Source organism: Zalophus californianus, chromosome 2 (genome assembly GCF_009762305.2).
Source record: "Zalophus californianus isolate mZalCal1 chromosome 2, mZalCal1.pri.v2, whole genome shotgun sequence".
Lineage (NCBI taxonomy): Eukaryota > Metazoa > Chordata > Mammalia > Carnivora > Otariidae > Zalophus > Zalophus californianus.
The window spans coordinates 19,008,138-19,026,150 of NC_045596.1; the positions used below are offsets into that span (position 1 = coordinate 19,008,138).

The 18,013-nt window shown below is 37.3% G+C and overlaps 1 protein-coding gene across 8 annotated transcripts in view; it reads right to left on the reverse strand.

Annotated features, from left to right (window-relative positions):
• Positions 1-1,964: 1,964 nt before the first annotated feature.
• Positions 1,965-18,013, reverse strand: part of PPARGC1A (PPARG coactivator 1 alpha) — a 638,991-nt gene continuing 622,942 nt past the window's right edge. For 7 of the 8 annotated variants that reach the window (XM_027599469.1, XM_027599466.1, XM_027599471.1 and 4 more), the window contains 3 exons: positions 12,073-12,194; positions 11,591-11,742; positions 5,523-5,899 (listed from right to left, as the gene is read on the reverse strand). In XM_027599469.1, coding sequence (XP_027455270.1) covers positions 5,796-5,899; positions 11,591-11,742; positions 12,073-12,194 — 378 coding nt within the window. In that variant the 3' untranslated portion in view covers positions 5,523-5,795. Of the gene's footprint in view, positions 5,900-11,590; positions 11,743-12,072; positions 12,195-18,013 lie in introns of all 8 variants that reach the window. The other variant, XM_027599464.2, reaches the window with a different exon arrangement.

The window sequence follows — 18,013 nt, forward strand, 5'->3', positions numbered from 1 at the left end:
GGAGGGGAACGAAGGGGTGGAGGACATTTAACTTAACCGTGTACTAGAAGAACAGATAAAGCCATGGTAAGTGGAATGAAACTGACTATTCTGAATGAAAGGAAAGGAACATGGCATAAAACCCGTTTCATATTATCCTTCCCCCATCAAGGAAATCTTGTTTTCTTTCCTGCAGAAAAACTATGTTTCTTTTTCCCAACATGTTAACAGAAACCAATGAAAAGAAATAGGCTGCTTTGTGCCCATCAATAGAATCTATATAGCATCTTTTCCCCCAGGGATTAATTCAGCTTTTGATTAAATCTTTCTGAGATTTAAATCATGATGTTACAAACCTCCAAGGAACTCCTCTATGAGTTGTGACCTTCTTTATTACTCTCTGCTGTTTGATAAAGTACGAAGATTGATTTATAATGGTGTATAATGTGTTTGAAAACAAGGAATGGCAATAAGAATTGAAAAATGTAAGATTAATATAAAGTAAATACTGCAAAAAGTACACTTTGGTTAAAATATTCTATAATTAATGTTGAGTTACAACTGTGTAGCTAGTAACACTAGTGTCAAATGAGTATAATAATGTTGTTAGGGCTGTAAATTATATCCAATGATTAGCTAAATAATCCTACAATGGAGAGAGAACCAGCAATGCTGAAAAGGGATTTTGAATATCACATTGTACAGTTTAGACAGATTTAGTTTAGAGGACTTTTGAATTGAGACAAGCTCCTTTTAAATAAACTATTCATATTCAGTGTTCATTTATTTTTATCAGCCTAATTTTGGTTTCAATAATTATTTTGCCATTAGTATCATCAAGGATGGAAGTGATTTAATGTTTTGAGGACAACATGAAATAAATCCTTTATTTTTAATCAGAATATCCTAGTACCAGGCCAGGAGCTACTACTGTTGCTTCTTCAAATCCCCCCTTTCCTCTCAAAAGGTTTTTAAGGGTAAAAAGTTAACCCTTTAAAAGAAAGACCTGCATTATTCTAATGTCCTTGCTGGGTCCAGCCAGAAGATGAAAAATGTCGTATGCAATTTAAGCATCGATGGACACAAGGTAATCCACCAGGCATGTTCAGTAGCCACAGTTGTAGGTGAGGGCCATATTTGGGTAAGATAATGTTAATTTTTATTTTCTGTTTTGATAAAACGACTGGCCCATCTTAGAGTTGTATAAACTAGACATAGAACACTGAGCAGTGTTTCTCGTGTTCTGTAGCAGATTTCAATGTACTATTGATAGCTCTATCACATTTCCAGTAATTACAAACCCTTTCTTCTCTAGGAGATGGGGGGCAAGGGCTGGGATATATTTAGCCACCTTTCCCCAAAGCCATGTTTATGGTAGGTCTTGCAATGCAGGTGGCTGGGAGTGGGGACGACCATCTAAAATCAGGAGAGGGCAGAGCACGCACAAGTGCATTCTCTGTCATCTCTGTCATCAGGACCACCAGTCACCTGCGAGACACAGCAGACATCCTGACAGCAAGCTGTGCCAGCAGCTATCAGCCCATCCCATATGACTTACACACGATGGGGGCTGCATCCTGTTATAAGTCTTTGCGACATGTTCAGTCCATCTACAGAATTGCTTCCTAAGCTGAATATTCAGCAAGATTCTCACTAGGGGTGATGGCTTGTACTTAAAAATACACATCTTCTGTACAAAAGCAGAGTTAATCCACTTCCTAAATGCCCACGTCATCTCTCATTATAGAAACCACTTCCGCCTTTGCCATTTGAAAGGAGAAAAGGTAAAATACAGAAGGTTTACGTTACCTGAGAGCTGAAATCCATCCATGAAGGTGGAGAAGCGGGGAGAAAGGGAGGGAGATCCAGAGAGGAAACAGAATAATAATAAGCGACTAATGTGCACTGATCTGAGAAACATGCCAGGAGATTGATTACAATAAATAAAAAAAGCAGAAGTAGATTTGAAACATTCGTTTCCCTTTATTAGCTCAGTGAGGCTGATGTGTACTGCACATTTAAAAAAAAAAAATCACAGGAATTTTCATACAATGAATAAAACCACAACAATACATGTAGAATTGGCAGGTGGAAAAAAAAAAAAAAAAGCCCGGCAAGGGCTGAACTAATCGCTCACTTTCCCTCTTCAGCATAGTTCAACCAACAGTGTTACACTTTCACCTACAAATCTTAAAGTAGCTCCATCAAATCAGCAGTTCACATTATTGAAAATGTCTGTCACATAGGTACAAATTTAGAATCATCACATTATATTACATGGCTATTCTAGGTCATCTATAGATCAGGTCTTAGACTACAGTGATTGAAGTTCTCGTTACAGCCATCAAAAAAGGACACATAATCATTACCTACTGTAAGCTCACATCTAAAGGCATGAAAAGGTTTCCTTTTTTCAACTGACCCAACCATCATACCCCAATAGTGCAAAGTTCCTTCTCTGCTGCTTTGAATGTTGACAGCCCAACCGCCTTGTTCTCGGAGTCGTTTAGCAAAAATTGATTTTGTTGCACTGGAAGAATTATTCCGCTACATCTCTTAAAAAAAAAAGCCCACATTTCTAAAGCACCAGTTCGGTCACCCAAATTGTAGATGTGGTACTTACCACAGCGTGAAGGCATTGGCCTGCAGTCATCTAAAAATCCTAGAGTTCTATGCTGAAATTTGCCTCCATTGAAGATGGGGTGCATGTGTTCATTTGAAATATTCTCTCCGAAAGAAAAATTAAAAATAAAAATAAAAGGAGCACAGTTTACATTTTGATGGGCTACCCACAGGGTCTGCATAAGATACAAAAAGCTCTATTCAGTTGGGTTAATGATTCTCTCTTTGAACTCATTTTAGATGCAATTTGAAGTCCATGGAGGAAAACTATCTTCATGGTAACAATATTTGTCAGGCCAGGGTGGGGATAAATTAATCCTCAATGTGAAATCTGTAGTGTTGTCTTTTGATAAGAAAAGAAACCAAGTATTTTACTCATGTCAACAATTCAGGGCAAAAAGGAGAATGTATTTAAAATTGGATCACAAAAATTTAAAGGCAAAGTAGAGAACGCATCTGGTCCTTGAACACATAATATGATTTACTAAATATTGATTTCTTAAAAATAATTTATTGCTCTTAATAGTCTTTTTTTATTATTATTATTCTACAACAGAAGATACTCAAAATTCCAAAAGAAAGACTGTAAACTTTAGTTTGGCGTTCACACAGAGTTAAAATATCTGCATTTAACCTACAGAACAACAAGAATTAGGCGGATTAAAGATATGTTACTGCCGTAACGCAGAACCTGTGAACAAGTTCTTTTATTTCATATTTTTTTATTGCTTTCTATCTACTTAGAAATAAGAAGCCAAAAAATCAAGCAAGCATCCGACAGGACAGACAGTGGATTCACTCAGAACACAATATGCTGGTGATAAATGAATGCAGCTATCAAAATTAGCTGCATTGGCCTGGGGGTGAAATCCATTTTATAAGATTGTGTTGGGCGAGAGAAAGGAAAAGAACGATTAAGTAGTAGGTATCGCACATCTTCCAGAAAAGTCATGTCGGCCAAACCGTAATCGAATCTCAATATAGAAACTTGAATACACACTCCAAACTTTACTGACTTCCATTGCAGGGCTCCGCACTCAGATGAAATCCTGATGCTCAAAATGGAGGTTTTTCTGAAGTTTTTATTGAATTTAGCAGAAGCAATGTCATCAAGAACAACATCATGGTCACGTCAGAGGCCAAGCTAGTGCAAGTAGAAACACCGCTTCTGCAAAAGCTGAATTTCCCAAATGAAACATTTCAACTCCAACCTGACAATTGCCATGCATCCTAGGTAGAAAATTTCCACTGGCTTTATTATATTCATCATCTCATAATTTATAATAAATAGGCTATCTGCAACTGATAAATATGTCTCTTTAGTAAACAAAGGAATGAATTATCAGTATTTATACAGGATGCATAACTGTAAAAAATACAGATAAATACCATCATCATACTCTGCCAAGGGAAAGAGATACTGGCTTCAAGAATAGTCTTCAGACACACATTAATTATTGTAAAAATCATACTGTAATTATTACCTCAGCATTTTGTATCAAATTAAAATCACAAAAATTAAAACGAAACAGCATTTTAAAAAGATTTCTGACCTCTAGTTTCAAAACTACTGTTGATAGAGAAAATAAAAACATTTCTTAATGGTTACCCATTGAGAGACTTTACATAAAATCATGATATCTCCTAGAAAAATTTTAGATGAGAAAATTTCATTCCCCTAACAAATCCAGTGTATAAAACTTCAAAGAAAAACAAGCAACAAGAAAATGTGGAAAAATATCGCATAAGTGGTTAATACCTTTAGGGGGCTAGGATATTTCTTGACAAGATGCTTGGATTGAAGCTCACCTAAGAAGGGATGGATGTGCGTAAAGCATCATTTTGTTGTTGTTGCACTCGACGGACACACACACTGTCTTTTTTGTTTTTACAATCAAATATATATAAGCAGTAAGTTCAGCTTCTAAATATGTTAGTGTACAATAATTGTATCACCTCATAATTACATTTGAATATTCTTGATTAAGAAAAATTTAGCAGTTTTGAAAAGAAGGCTGCATTTACAGTGCATAGCTGTAACAAAAAAGAACATTGTTGTATAGTATGTACACAAAATAAAAATACTCCATTTAACATCTGTAAATACTTCACTACATCAGAGAATGTAGCAATTACACTATCTGAACACATACCAGAGAGTTCTACCCAACTCTCGTTAGTAATGTAACACCGTGCCCGCTCCTCAGAAAGAACCACCGAACGAGCTTGACCATTGACAAGGCTTTTGAAATTTGCAGTGGAAGGATCAACATTTTGGACATTTACATGAGTGTCAGGATAGAGGATGAACTACAGAAACTTCAAAATGTTAGGAAAGTTTAGCATTCCGGCGCCCGCAGTATCCTCTCCCACCCAGACTCCATGGCAAAAGGAAAAAAGAAGAAAAAGAGAGACAGAGAGAGAGAGAGTGAAGGAGAGAAGGAGAGGGCTAAAGAGATGGGAGGGGGACAGATGGAGAGAGGGAGAAAGAAAGAGAGAGAGAAAGGATATTAGTTCTACAGAACCTGTGGTTTCTTCGGGATTGTCATATAACCATTATGTTATGAGAGAAAGCTTGCTTCAAGTCAAGTTTGCACTTTCTTAAAAAACAGAGTACAGAGGTTGATGCCCAGACATCAGTGGCTGTCATTTTAGGGTGGTTTGTGGTTGGTTGGTTTTCTTTCCTTTTGAATTTATGCATTTTTTTTTCTTTTTGAATAGAATATGAACATTTTGAAGTTCTAGGTTTTAAGTGTGTCTTCATGGAACTGCTGCCATTTGAAGTGGTTTGCCCTGGCACACTCTGGTCAGGTGCCCCCAGTCCCCACCTGTGCATACATACTTGCCCCAAAACAGGCGTGCGCATGCGCACGCACACACACACACGCGCACACACGCGCACACACGCGCACACACACACTCCATCACCAAGAGACTCCAGGGAAAGCAAAGCTGACACCCATGAATAAACATGTGCTTACTGGATATCCATTCTGTCTCTTGCCTCTTCAGCAGCTGTGTTCATGTAAACCATTGTTGTTGTTCTTGTTGTATTGTTGTTTTGTTTTGTTTTTATACAGAGAGTGTAAAGTAGGAGAAATTCCTAAGTATGACTTGTAATAGTCAGTTAGGGAAGGACGCGCTGTCCCGTGAGGTATTCACCGTCCCTCTGTCATCTTCAGCCAGGGAACATGTTACCTGCGCAAGCTTCTCTGAGCTTCTTTCAGTAAACTATCGAAATCCAAAGAGTCATACTTGCTCTTGGTGGAAGCAGGGTCAAAGTCATCTGAGTTTGAATCTGCAAGAAACCCAAGCCAGGTTAGACACACTCTCGTCCTTAACTCAATTGTCCAATTCAAGATTACTTGATTCAATAACAACTTATCCAATCGATATACTTTTAAAAATATACCCGACTTTTATTGATATGTGTATTGATTTTAAAAATATACCCAACTTTTATTGATATGTGACTGATTTAGTGATGTATTTGATATATTTTATTGGTATATTATATATGTATATAATACATATAAATATTTGCAGGGGGTATTTATACCCAATATTTTATTGTTGTATTATTTATAAGTAAATATATTATTTATACTTATAAATTTACATATAATTATATGTAATGCATAAAAATAAATATTTAAGAAATATATGTTTACAGAGAGAAAGGAAGAGAGAGTATAAGATTAGATAACATGTTTACAGAGGGTAAGGAGTGGTAAACATTCAAAATACTACTTTACGACTCATTTTAGTCTTAATCCTAGGAGGTAATCAGAACAAACTTTACTATTTCTAATCAATAGCAGTGTATTCAATCAATATACTGTAAAAATAACCATGTCCTGCCCCCTTCCTGGTATGTTAAATGATCTACCCAAGGTTTCTCAACAACTCAAGTGGAGAGGTAAGAGTAGAAGCCGGAACTAATCTTCCTATTCAGTGGGATTGACTTCACTGAGAATAAAAGCCAGGTGAGTGGGAGGGAGAGAGAATCATCAGAACTTCACCTATTCGCCACCTGGCTGCTCTCCTTTCAGACATGAGGAACATATGATCCACTTATCTATTCCAGTACCTTGGGAGCACCCCAGCAATAGTGGTACAAATTCACCCCAAATTAGAAGGTATAGGGAAAAGCTTCATGTCCAGAGAAGGCAAAGTCAACCTCAGTAATACAAGAGGAAAAATACACACGTACAGATAAAAACACTTGAACTAGTCCAAGTCAGCTTTTGTGAAGAGTTCCACATACTTCACATAGCCCCTTAACAAAATTGTCATGTTTCAGCAATGATGGATATAAAATGAAATTCTTATTCTAAATATTTCTGGTATTTCTCCAGTGACATTTATAAAAAAGTCAGATATTTCTGCTGGTCTTGCAAATGAGGAAAGACATCTTAGAAATATAATAGAAAACCTCTTGCAAATAAATTCATTCTTTTGAGAGCACTTACTTGAAGGGAAAACCAGTCCTTTCTGGGAAGTATTAACAATCCTACTAACAGACAAACATTTCTGTGTTTTATCTGGAATGTTACGAAACAGAAATGTCCGAGGTGACGGAAGAGTATGAGATTAGATAATATGGTGGCATACTCATTGACCTCACAAGCTGTCTGGCTGAAAAGGCTGTAATCCTTCAAGCTCTCCAGCACTAGGCTGATTTTTCACCCTAGCTTCAAACTACCTTAGCCATCTTAGATTTAAAGACAAGGAAATTCCTTCACTTTTTTTTTCCCTTTCATTCTTACCATCGCTTGTATTTACTGACTTTTTGCCAAGCGAGTTTTTCCAGGTAAGAAAAGCAATTACGGTTGGCCTCAGAAATAAAAGACAGGACAAAAATGGCCAATCTTTCCTAACATCTTAGGTAGTCAATTCTTAAATTACACCGTCTCCCATCCTTCTCTTCACAGATAGCCTAATGGGCAGTTGGCTTGTATCACTAAAGCTTCATGAGCAGCTATCATTCCAATCAAAATCTTTTTTTGTAGACAGACACACAGAGAAAGTCCTTCTCCCTGCTTGAGATTAACCTGAAATCAGAATTCCACTTGCATTATAAATAAAGTTAGAAGAGCCTTCCGATGACCAGAGTCTGTGTGGCATGAAGGTCAGCACAGAAACGTCAAGAACACACATACAGAGATGCCTGGGTGGCTCAGTCGGTTAAGTGTCTGCCTTGGGCACAAATCATGATCCCGGAGTCCTGGATCCCAGATCGAGCCCCACACCGGGCTCCCTGGGAGTCGGCTTCTCCCTCTATCCATCACTCTGCTCATGCTCTCTCTCTCTCAAATAAATAAATAAAATCTTTAAAAAAAATAACACACATACAGTTCTTTCCTTGAAGGACATTCTGAGAACATTTAAAATGTCTTAACTTTGGGTTACTCTACATCAAACCCAGAATTTCAATGTTTCCATATTTTCATTAGCAAAAAAAAAAAAAAAATTTTGGAAAAAGTGGTTCTTGAGAGTTTCTTTGCTATGAAATATGATAGCTGGTATTTACATGTCTGTAATCACTTACACAGGTGGGCTATGTCACACAGTAGGCATCCACAACATCCTTTCTGTTGTATGAATACATGGTTACATGCAATTCCTGAGAAAACAACATCTATGCCACCCCTTTCCCGCCACTAAAGGATACTGCAACACAAGTAAGATATAATAGAATTTTGACAGGAAAAAGCCAAAAGCCACTCTAATTATTCTTAAAAATAAATTTCTATAAATAATGATACTATATAAATAGAAACGTATCACAATACAACTGTATTCTTACCACCCAGAAAACTGTTGGCACAAAGCAGGTACTAAGGTTAGAATTTGTTGAATGAATGTATTACTCTTGAACACCAGCATTTTAAAACACCATGGTTGGAACATCTTTGTGTTGGGATCTTGGGATGATTTACTAATGAATGCCAAGGGTATATACAAAGTTATGTATCTATTCGAGATGCTGATAATGTAATAGTTTTTGAGTTAATAAAGAATTTGTGATGAATGTTATTTATTTCATTTTTCTTGTATATTTAAGTATAAGTTCTATACCATAACTAATTCCTGATGAATACATGATCATATTCGTAATACTGACTCATCCTCCTCTTCTGGTCCTAGAGTCCTAATTTAATTTGTATCTTTCGTCTTTAGGATTTCTCATTGAGGTCTTTGAGAAAGATCCATCTGTTTATAGGACGGGAAACAGACTCACAGATTACAGATTCATGGAAACTAGGCTTACATACTGGCTTTACCTAGGTAACCCTGATTGTCCCTTGAACCCGGAGTCTCACTTATAAAACTGGCTCGTAACATTAACTTGGAATCATCACATTCTGTACTAATAGTGTTGTAGTAATCACTAGGTGGCCCTAATAATAGAGGAATAGGATGTGTGAGCTAACTTAATTTGGGGAGCAAAACAGAAAAAGAAATGATTAAATCTATCTAAAATGATAGGTTGCTTTACTCTTGGTAAGATTAATTGATATCACATCATTTTCACTAACTCTCAACAGACACACATGTGAGCTCCCAAGCCCTCTGAGTGTCCAGTACAATCTCATGGTCACCAAATTCACTGGTCATGCCCCAAAGCATTTAACTTGAACTCTTCAGGGGACAAACATAGGACCCATATGAATGCATGTTGTTCGGTTCCAGAGCCGGCCCCTGATGTTGATGCTTTCATTTCAAAATAACTTGACATTTCTAACAGCTCATTGTCATCATTTTTATTATAATCATAGCTACTGTTTATTGAGCACCTACTTTATGCCAGATACTGCGCCAACCACATCACAAACATTTATTGAATCTTTGCAACAACATTACGAGGTAGTTCACAAATGAAGAACTGGAGGCAGAGGGAGCTTCACTGTTTGCTTAAGGTCAGAAGCTAAGTCAGGTTTCAAAACCAGGTCTACAAGATTCCAAAGCCAGGGTTCTTTCCACTACACCATGCCTACGCTCAGCTCAACTTCCCTTCGTGAAATTGTAGGGCTTGAGGGAATTGGAAAAATCCATGCTCCTACAACACACATCAAACATACTTTTCAGGAAATACAGAGCCAGCTTAGCAACAGCAAAGTTTCTATTGCTGCTGGCGAGGCAGGAAGATAACAAGAGGGGAAGCATTCTTCTTAGACATATTTCAGGGAGGCTCTGGTTCAGTTTGGAAATACCATCCAATCCTCCCTCTACCAGTGATGAATCGTGATTTAAAGGCCCCTCTAGGTAGCTTATTTTAAACTCGAGATGTTTTGAAAGACTGAAAACACCCTGGCCTTCATCACTGAAGAAAATAAGTCAAATCAACTTAAGACTTCAATCCGTCTTGACTGTTTTTATCAGCCAACATTTGAACAAATGACTTGTCACCTTTTATATTTTCATCCCTGGGTCTCTGTCTCTCTTGACAGTTGGCTGCTTCTCCCCTGTTTCATACTATCTATTTAGTTTGTGAAGTGAATTATAGCATATTCCCCCTGAACAATGCACACCACCTATATCAATACTTTAGGAAGGCATCACTTTGGTGGAGGTGAGAAAAAAAAAAAAAATCCCTGTATTTGGTATTCATTTCTTTCTTTATACCAAGAAGTGCACACAGAGATATAGTAATGCTGACGAATAGATTTATATGTTAATTTTATGATGATTATTATGAATTGACTCAAATCAATTACGTCATATGCACAAGACATTGGCCATTTTCCCTTCCTTCATTCCTTCACCAAAGGATTTAAAGGCTTACAATACGTACATTAAATAGGGAATGGCATACAAACGGACCAAATTAAAATTGGGAAGAAAATTAAGATGTCCATTTTGGCATTATTTATAATGCCAAAAAAATTGAAAATTGAATAAATGTTTAGCTATAATGGAATGATTAAATGTAATGGTACTCACCTAACACAATACTGTGCAACCATTTTAAAATAAATCGATTAAATTATTTTTAATCCCGTGAATACGGTAGAAAATGAACTTCCATAAATAATATAAATTGAGAAGAGCTGAATTTAAAAATTGATAGATCTAAATTATGTGACCTCAACTATAAGAAATTAAATATCCTGAGACAAAACAATGGACTATAAATCACACAGTGGATCTCTAGGTGATGGGCTGACAGGTGATATTACTATTTTTCCTAATACTTTTTATATTTTCCAAATTTTAACCCGTGAGTCTATATAACTTTTATAACAGGAAAAAAAGAAGGCTTACAAATGCTTCAGTTTCCTTATCTATAAAAGGAGGATGATAATAATAATAATAATCACCTCCCAGGATTGTTCTCATAATTAAATAAGAAAATGCTTGCAGAGCCCTTGGCACAGTGCCTAGCATATGGAAACACTAAAAAAAAAGGGGGGGGTTTCTCCTTTTGTTTTGAGGAAAGTATAGTGTGATTTAGCATATGAAATTATATTTTCTTCTCTCAAGGTGTAATTTGTAGAATATGTCTTAACATTTCTAAGAATTTGTAGAATAATAAGGAAAAAAAGAGCCAGAATATTCTGTTGCATATTCTGTTCCATAAGATCATGATGATAATGCTAAAGTTTATACAGAAGGATTCAGGGCAGGCACAGAATGCAATAGCACGTTGCAAACCTAGGCAAAGACACGCACACACATATGCACATACAACATCAACACACGTCAGCACACACACACACACACACACAAACAGTGCAGACTTTCAGCATTTGGGAAGACAGTACACAGAATTTACTTCTGCTCTTTGCTGCCAAAACCCAAGCCCTCTGCTTCTGAAACTGTCTTGTACCTTAAAAAAATTAAAAATAAGATAAAATCTGTATTCAAACATTCCCTCTAGCAAAATGAAGTGATGGTCCAACCCAATATGCCTACGGTTTACATCTGCTTCCATTTTGGGCCCTCCATTATGGATTCCTCATCCCATGTACAATAAAATCCATACCTAGGTCTGCATAGTTAGACTTCAAAAATTGCTTGCGTCCACAAAAGTACAGCTCAAAGTCAGTTTCATTCGACCTGCGCAAAGTGTATCCATTTTCAAGAGCAGCAAAAGCATCACAGGTATAACGGTAGGTAATGAAACCATAGCTGTCTCTGCAATGGACAAAGAAGAGAGGTTCAAAGCTGGTTAGGCAGCATTAACATATATGCCTGTAACCCTTCCTTCTTTGGAAGACTTCGCTGGTGCCAATGTCTGAACCACTGCATCCATTTATCAGTGTGATTGTCCTGTCAAGCAGCTAAATACTTATTTCTGGGACAGGAAATCTCAACTAGAAAGATTAATAAATAGGGATAAAAGAAAATAAATAAGGTTCTGAACTCAACATGTCATCTACTCAACATCCCATCCTAGTAATCTTATGGCCATGATTTTTTACATATGTCAGCTTCTAAACAAGAAATAATCTTGAGGATTCTTACCCATCATCCCTCAGATTTACTGTGCACTCCTCAATTTCACCAAAAACTTCAAAACGGTCCCTCAGTTCCGTCCGTGTCGTGTCAGGTCTGATTTTACCAACATAAATCACACGGCGTTCGTCCTGGGGAGGGGGTGGGAGTAAGGAGAGACTTTTGCCACTTCTGGAGATAGGAAGGAAGTTACACCTCTAGAAACACTCCTAAATGTACAATCATGCATACCAAGAACCACCGAGCATGCTGGTTAAAGCAAAATACCCACTAAAACTGAATGAAAAGATGACAAGTGACCCACGTTTTAGCGTCCATTTCTCCGTACTCTGCATTCACTCTTCCTTCCACATGCCCTACTCTGCCGCTCACTCTCTTCTGCTTTTCCTCCCCAGCTCTGTGCTTCTCTCTCCTGAGCTTCGAAATATTCCAAAAGAAATACGGGTAATGCAATCTGTTTATCACTGAACAGCTGAACGATCCCTATTAAATGCTGTAACCCTTGTGACTTGATTCTTAATCTTCACAATTGGTAAGAAACTGACCCGTCTTGCAAAACTGTTTAATTTCTCATTTTACTCAGGAATTCTCTTAATGAGATGTACAAATTTTGGCATTCCTCAAAACAATGATTCTAAACTCTAGTATAAACAAAAATTACCTGGAGTGCTTATTAAAAATGCAAATTATTGGGGTTTATCCCAGCAGTATTAAAAAAAATTGGAAAAGACAATTCAATGGTCTTCCTTTTTAATAAGCACACCCTAGTGATTCTGATGCAGGTGGTCCAAAGACAATAATTTGAAAAATACAGTTTTAAAATGTAGGCTATTTTAAGCCATGGGTCTCTGAAGAATGAGAGCTATAAAAGAGGCTATAAATTTCACTTTGCCAGTAAATCTTATTTTAGGAACAGACTAGAAGGGTGTGGCCTAATTTTCACAAATAGAGTCAATATCATCATAATCTGAAAGTTATTAGCAATTTATAACCTACAAAATATGGAAATAATATCTTATAGCCTAAGGATGGACTCCTTTTTCACAAAATAGTAAAAAAACCACCTTCTTAGTATAAGAAGCAATCCTCTATCAGTTGTTCTAAGAAGACAAGGCCGAAGGTGATGATGTCTCTCAAAACTGAGGGAAAGTTTTTCAAGAACGCATGGAGTTAATATAAAGAACATGCTTACCAACTCATCTCTATGCCTACTAAGAACAAACAAGAATGAAGTGAACTTAGGGTTGCCAAGGTTTCAGTTAGGTGGGAGCAGAGACTAGAAAACACAGGACTAAGGCATAGATTCAGCTTGCCCAAGAGTTTTCTCTGGATGTACTGAGAGTATCCTGCCTTGGATGATGTAAAGAGTAATTTGGGCTTAAAGCAAAGAGATGCCCTATGTTATTTCCTGAACGTCTTTCCTTTTCACATGCCCAATATTTAGCAAAGGGCCTGGCAAAGAGAATTCAGTAAGCACTTGTGAAACATAACTAAGAAATCCACAGATCTATAATATATACTCCCCTGTGTGATCTGATCATCTGTGCCTCATCTTCTTTTACCGTATGCAACACTCATATTTCTGTTTTCATCAGAGAAGTTCTTCTGAGCCTCAGACTCAAATTACCAACTGTCTACTTGACATCTCAGGCTGGATGTCCTCTGAGCACTTCAAACTAGACCAACATTCCCAAAACCCAGCTCTCCAGTACCCCCGTCTCCCCTATGGGTCTTTCTCCAATGTTCTGTGTCAGTCAAGTTAATGCCACCTAGCCAGGTATTCAGGACAAAAACCTGAGTGCCTTCCTCAATTCTTCTCTCTCAGTCCCCTCTGCACATCCAATCACTCATTAAGCCCTGTTGATTTTTACCTCCTAAATATCTCTCTCTCTGCTCTGTCTCTCTTATTACATCTCCCCTAACCCAAGCTGCCAGCATCTCTTTCCGGACTAGCATAACAGCCTCTTAACCTGGATTCTCTGTCTTTATTTACCGTTCTCTAATCTATTCCTTCAATTCAATCAGAATAATCTTTGCTAAGGGAACAGGAATCTGATCATGTCAGTTACTGTCTAAAACATATCAGTGGCCTCATAACTTTCAAGGGAAGACCTAAATCATTAACAAGACCCACCAGGCCCTGTGTGGTCTGGACCTGCCTCCATCATGGGCTTCAGCTCCCACTTCCCATTCTTCCCTTTGTTTTCCAGTCACACTGAGCTTCTATCAGCCCCTCATATATACTGTACTCTTTCCTTTTCCAAGGCCTTTGCACCAGCTGCCCCCTTGCTCCTTGTAAGATCCTCCCCACATTGCCTCTCCTTCCTCTTCACCAACATACACGTACTGTCTAAAATTACATTGAACTCAACAATCATTTTCTTCTGAGACTTGAGATGAGGTCTGGCTTCCTATTCGTTGTTCTTACAGTACACTGTTTCTCCTTTATAGTTCTCTGCCCAGTTGTAATTAAATAGTTAATAGTTAATTCATCATTTAATATCCATCTCCCTCTACAATGAAAGTTTCATGAAAGCAGAAACCACATCTGTCCTCTTGACTACTGTATTTTAAGGGTACTTGAAACATACCAGAGTGTCAATGAATATTTGTTGAAAAATCGATCAATCAGCAATCAATTAATCATTTTTAACACTTACCCTTATGCCTACATGTAATCCTTACCCTCTGAGACTCTCTAAGAGAATGAAGAATGAAAGCCAGGTTTGCTGCTTAATCACAGGGAAAACCCTGCCCAGGTAGCTCAGCTGAGTGAATTGACAAAGATTTCCATGATTTGTTTTTACAAGTTTAAGTGGAAGAAGAATGGAGTAACTATATGTTTGCAGCGCTCTCAGTCTTAAAGATCACTTCTGAAAATCAGAGGTGGGCTTCCAGTGAAACATTCAGTAAAACACAATTCCTCTGACACCAGCCATCAGGCCTAAATAACTGACTAGGTGAAGTAGGGCCAACAGAGTTGACTGCCTGATTCACTTCCATGTAGATTGTATGTCATCTCAATTGAAGGCTGCAATTGTGTTGTTCCAGAGCACCCCAGCACATCCTGGAGATCAATAAATATAAATGGATGGCGAGGCTCATCCTGGGGCAGTGTTATACAGTGTTATAAGGAAGTCATAACACCACATTCCATTCTATTTATGCAGCCAGCTCCAGCCAAACAGCCAAATGGGATGGGACTGTTATCTAAACTTTCTGGCGCCTGCTTGCATGGGTGTTATGGTTTTTTAGTTTAGTTTTTTTTTTTTTTTTATGGGCCTTTTTAGGAAGGTTACTACTGTATAAAGAAAAAGGAGAGGGAAATGCAGAAGAGAGAGAAAGAAATTGAACCATCACAAAGAAATTGCTCAACTACCATTATGGGAATACACACAGCCTACGTATTCAAGGAAATTTGAAGTTAAAGCTAAAATCGACCATATGCACGTCCATATGCAGACATACTGGGACAGTCTCTGAATTGCTTCTTTATACAAAACTGTATGCAACAATGATCCTACAAAGAAGATAAACCAGAGGACCTTTTCGGATACTGATACATTCTGCAGTAAAAAGAAGACACAATCTAGATGGGAAAAACAGAAACCCCAAGGGCTGGTGCACAATCACATAAACTACCTATTTGTCTATCATCTCCTTTTATGAAACACAGGAATGGAACCACGTCTTGCTTCCTCACAAAGATCAGAGATTGAATACATGCTGAAATTCTCATTTTAGAAAACGATTAGAGTGCTTGGTTTTCCTAGTGCTAAAAATGAAACTAAAAGGCATCTGAAGGTCTAAAAGCAAAGACAAAAATCTTTCAAAGATTGGCCAAAATGTCTAGCAAGGAACCGATTATTTTTAACATGTTGCAGTTTTATTAGACAGATGAATAGATTCCATATCTTTAAAAAACCTTAACATTTGCAGCCAATTTTTCAAGACATTAATTTCTAAACAGGAGATGAAAGGAAAAGAAATCAAAATGCTTAATAACATTTTCAACTTCTTAAAGGCTTGGAGGAACTCTAAACCTTTGGAAAAAGCTCCTTGAAAAATGATTTTCAGACCAGTTTTCACTATTGAGGAAGATGGAACATTCATCAAATATCTTTTAGTTTCAATTTTCACAAAAGCTAGTTTGCTGATGGGTGGATAACAAAATTGAAGATTTATATTGTATTAACAGGTATAGTAAATCATCATTACATCAAAATACAGGGGGATAAATAAAGAAAAAAATGAACTGAAATTAACTGACTTTGCATTACCAAAATCCTTATCAAAAAGAGAACAGAGCCTCCCAGTTAGCTGGGGAAAACATACAATGGTTGTTTCTCATCAACTGATAAGCTAGTCTTGGTAGAAGGGATGTAACTAAGAGAAAGGGAATTTAGGAGGGAGATTAACATTAATTGAATTCTAATATATGCCAAGTAGTGTGCTTGATGCTTCTGTATGAGTGATCTCCCTAAAATGCTCACAATGCTAGGTAACAACAAGGAACAGCCTGATATAATTTAGATTTTGGTTCTCAGAACTTTTATTCTACATTTCCAAGTCAGGATAATGTAAAAATTCTTTCTCCTACGCTAAGGAATCTGCATGTCAACTTCAGCCATGAAAGATGTATATTCATTTCCAGATTAGCTACCAATGTGACTTCCTCAGAAATTCCAAAGAAATTCCAAATACTGTATGTGAGATGAATGGATAAAATCTGTGCCATTTGAGGCTGAATGGTATAGCGAGATCCTCCATCTGAAAGATAAAGTGAGACGGGCGGATGGTTGTGAAAAGGCACATATGGATAGAAGGAAAGGACAAAACCTTGACAAAAATGTCAAAAAATGTGGGGTTTTTTTTTTCCTCTCTTTCTCTTAGTATTGATTACACTATCTAATTCAGTACTCTTCCTTAGAGTCTAAGGCTGGATCAGTGTGAATAAATCCAGGGTAGTCTACTTAGAGGTAACTGCAAGGAAACATACTCAAAAGACAGAAAACACGGAAACTACAGACTGAGAGAATGTGGGATAACTTTCAATTAAAAAAAAATTTTTTTAATGGTAACCTCTAGAAGATGAATGGGAAGAATGAAGTAGGAGTAGATGGAAGGAAGCAAGAATTTATTAAGTACATTATTCTTCACAAAAAAAATATGTTCTGTCTAAATGAAGGAGGTAGGGGCGCCTGGGTGGCTCAGTTGGTTAAGCGACTGCCTTTGGCTCAGGTCATGATTCTGGAGTCCCGGGATCGAGTCCCACATTGGGCTCCCTGCTCAGCAGGGAGTCTGCTTCTCCCTCTGACCCTCTTCCCTCTCGTGCTCTCTCTCATTCTCTCTCTCTCAAATAAATAAATAAAATCTTTAAATATAAATAAATAAAAATAAATGAAGGAGGTAGAAGAGAAAAGGGATGAAAGAATTTAAAAAAACACACCATTTCAATTTGTAATTCATATTACGTGTTCTGTTATTGGTAAATAAAATGCTTGCTTTTCCCAACTTCACTGGAGAAAAAAAAAAACTGATAATTTCTATACAGTGAGCTTCAATTCATTATAGAACATATATTCTAACCCACAGGAAATATCTCTTGAAAGAGGTTTGGATAGAAAACTATTCTCTCCAAAAATAATAACTATGAAAAAATTACACAATTTTTTTTTTCATTTGGAAGAAGCTGATAATTATCTGAGATGAAGCACAGTTCCAGCTCCTGGGCTGCCAGCTGACGAAGGGAAGAGAGAAATGAAGTGGCACTGTCATTGCCCAGGCACATCTGGTTTGGGTTTCAAGCACTGAGCCATATCCTAATGTGTAGATTTGCCCTTTAAATTAACATCCCATTATCATGTTTTCTGGCAGGAAATTGTACCAACTACAAATGGAGTTGGACTTAGAACTCCCCAAGAAATGAGAGCAGCGCCTGGGTGGTTCA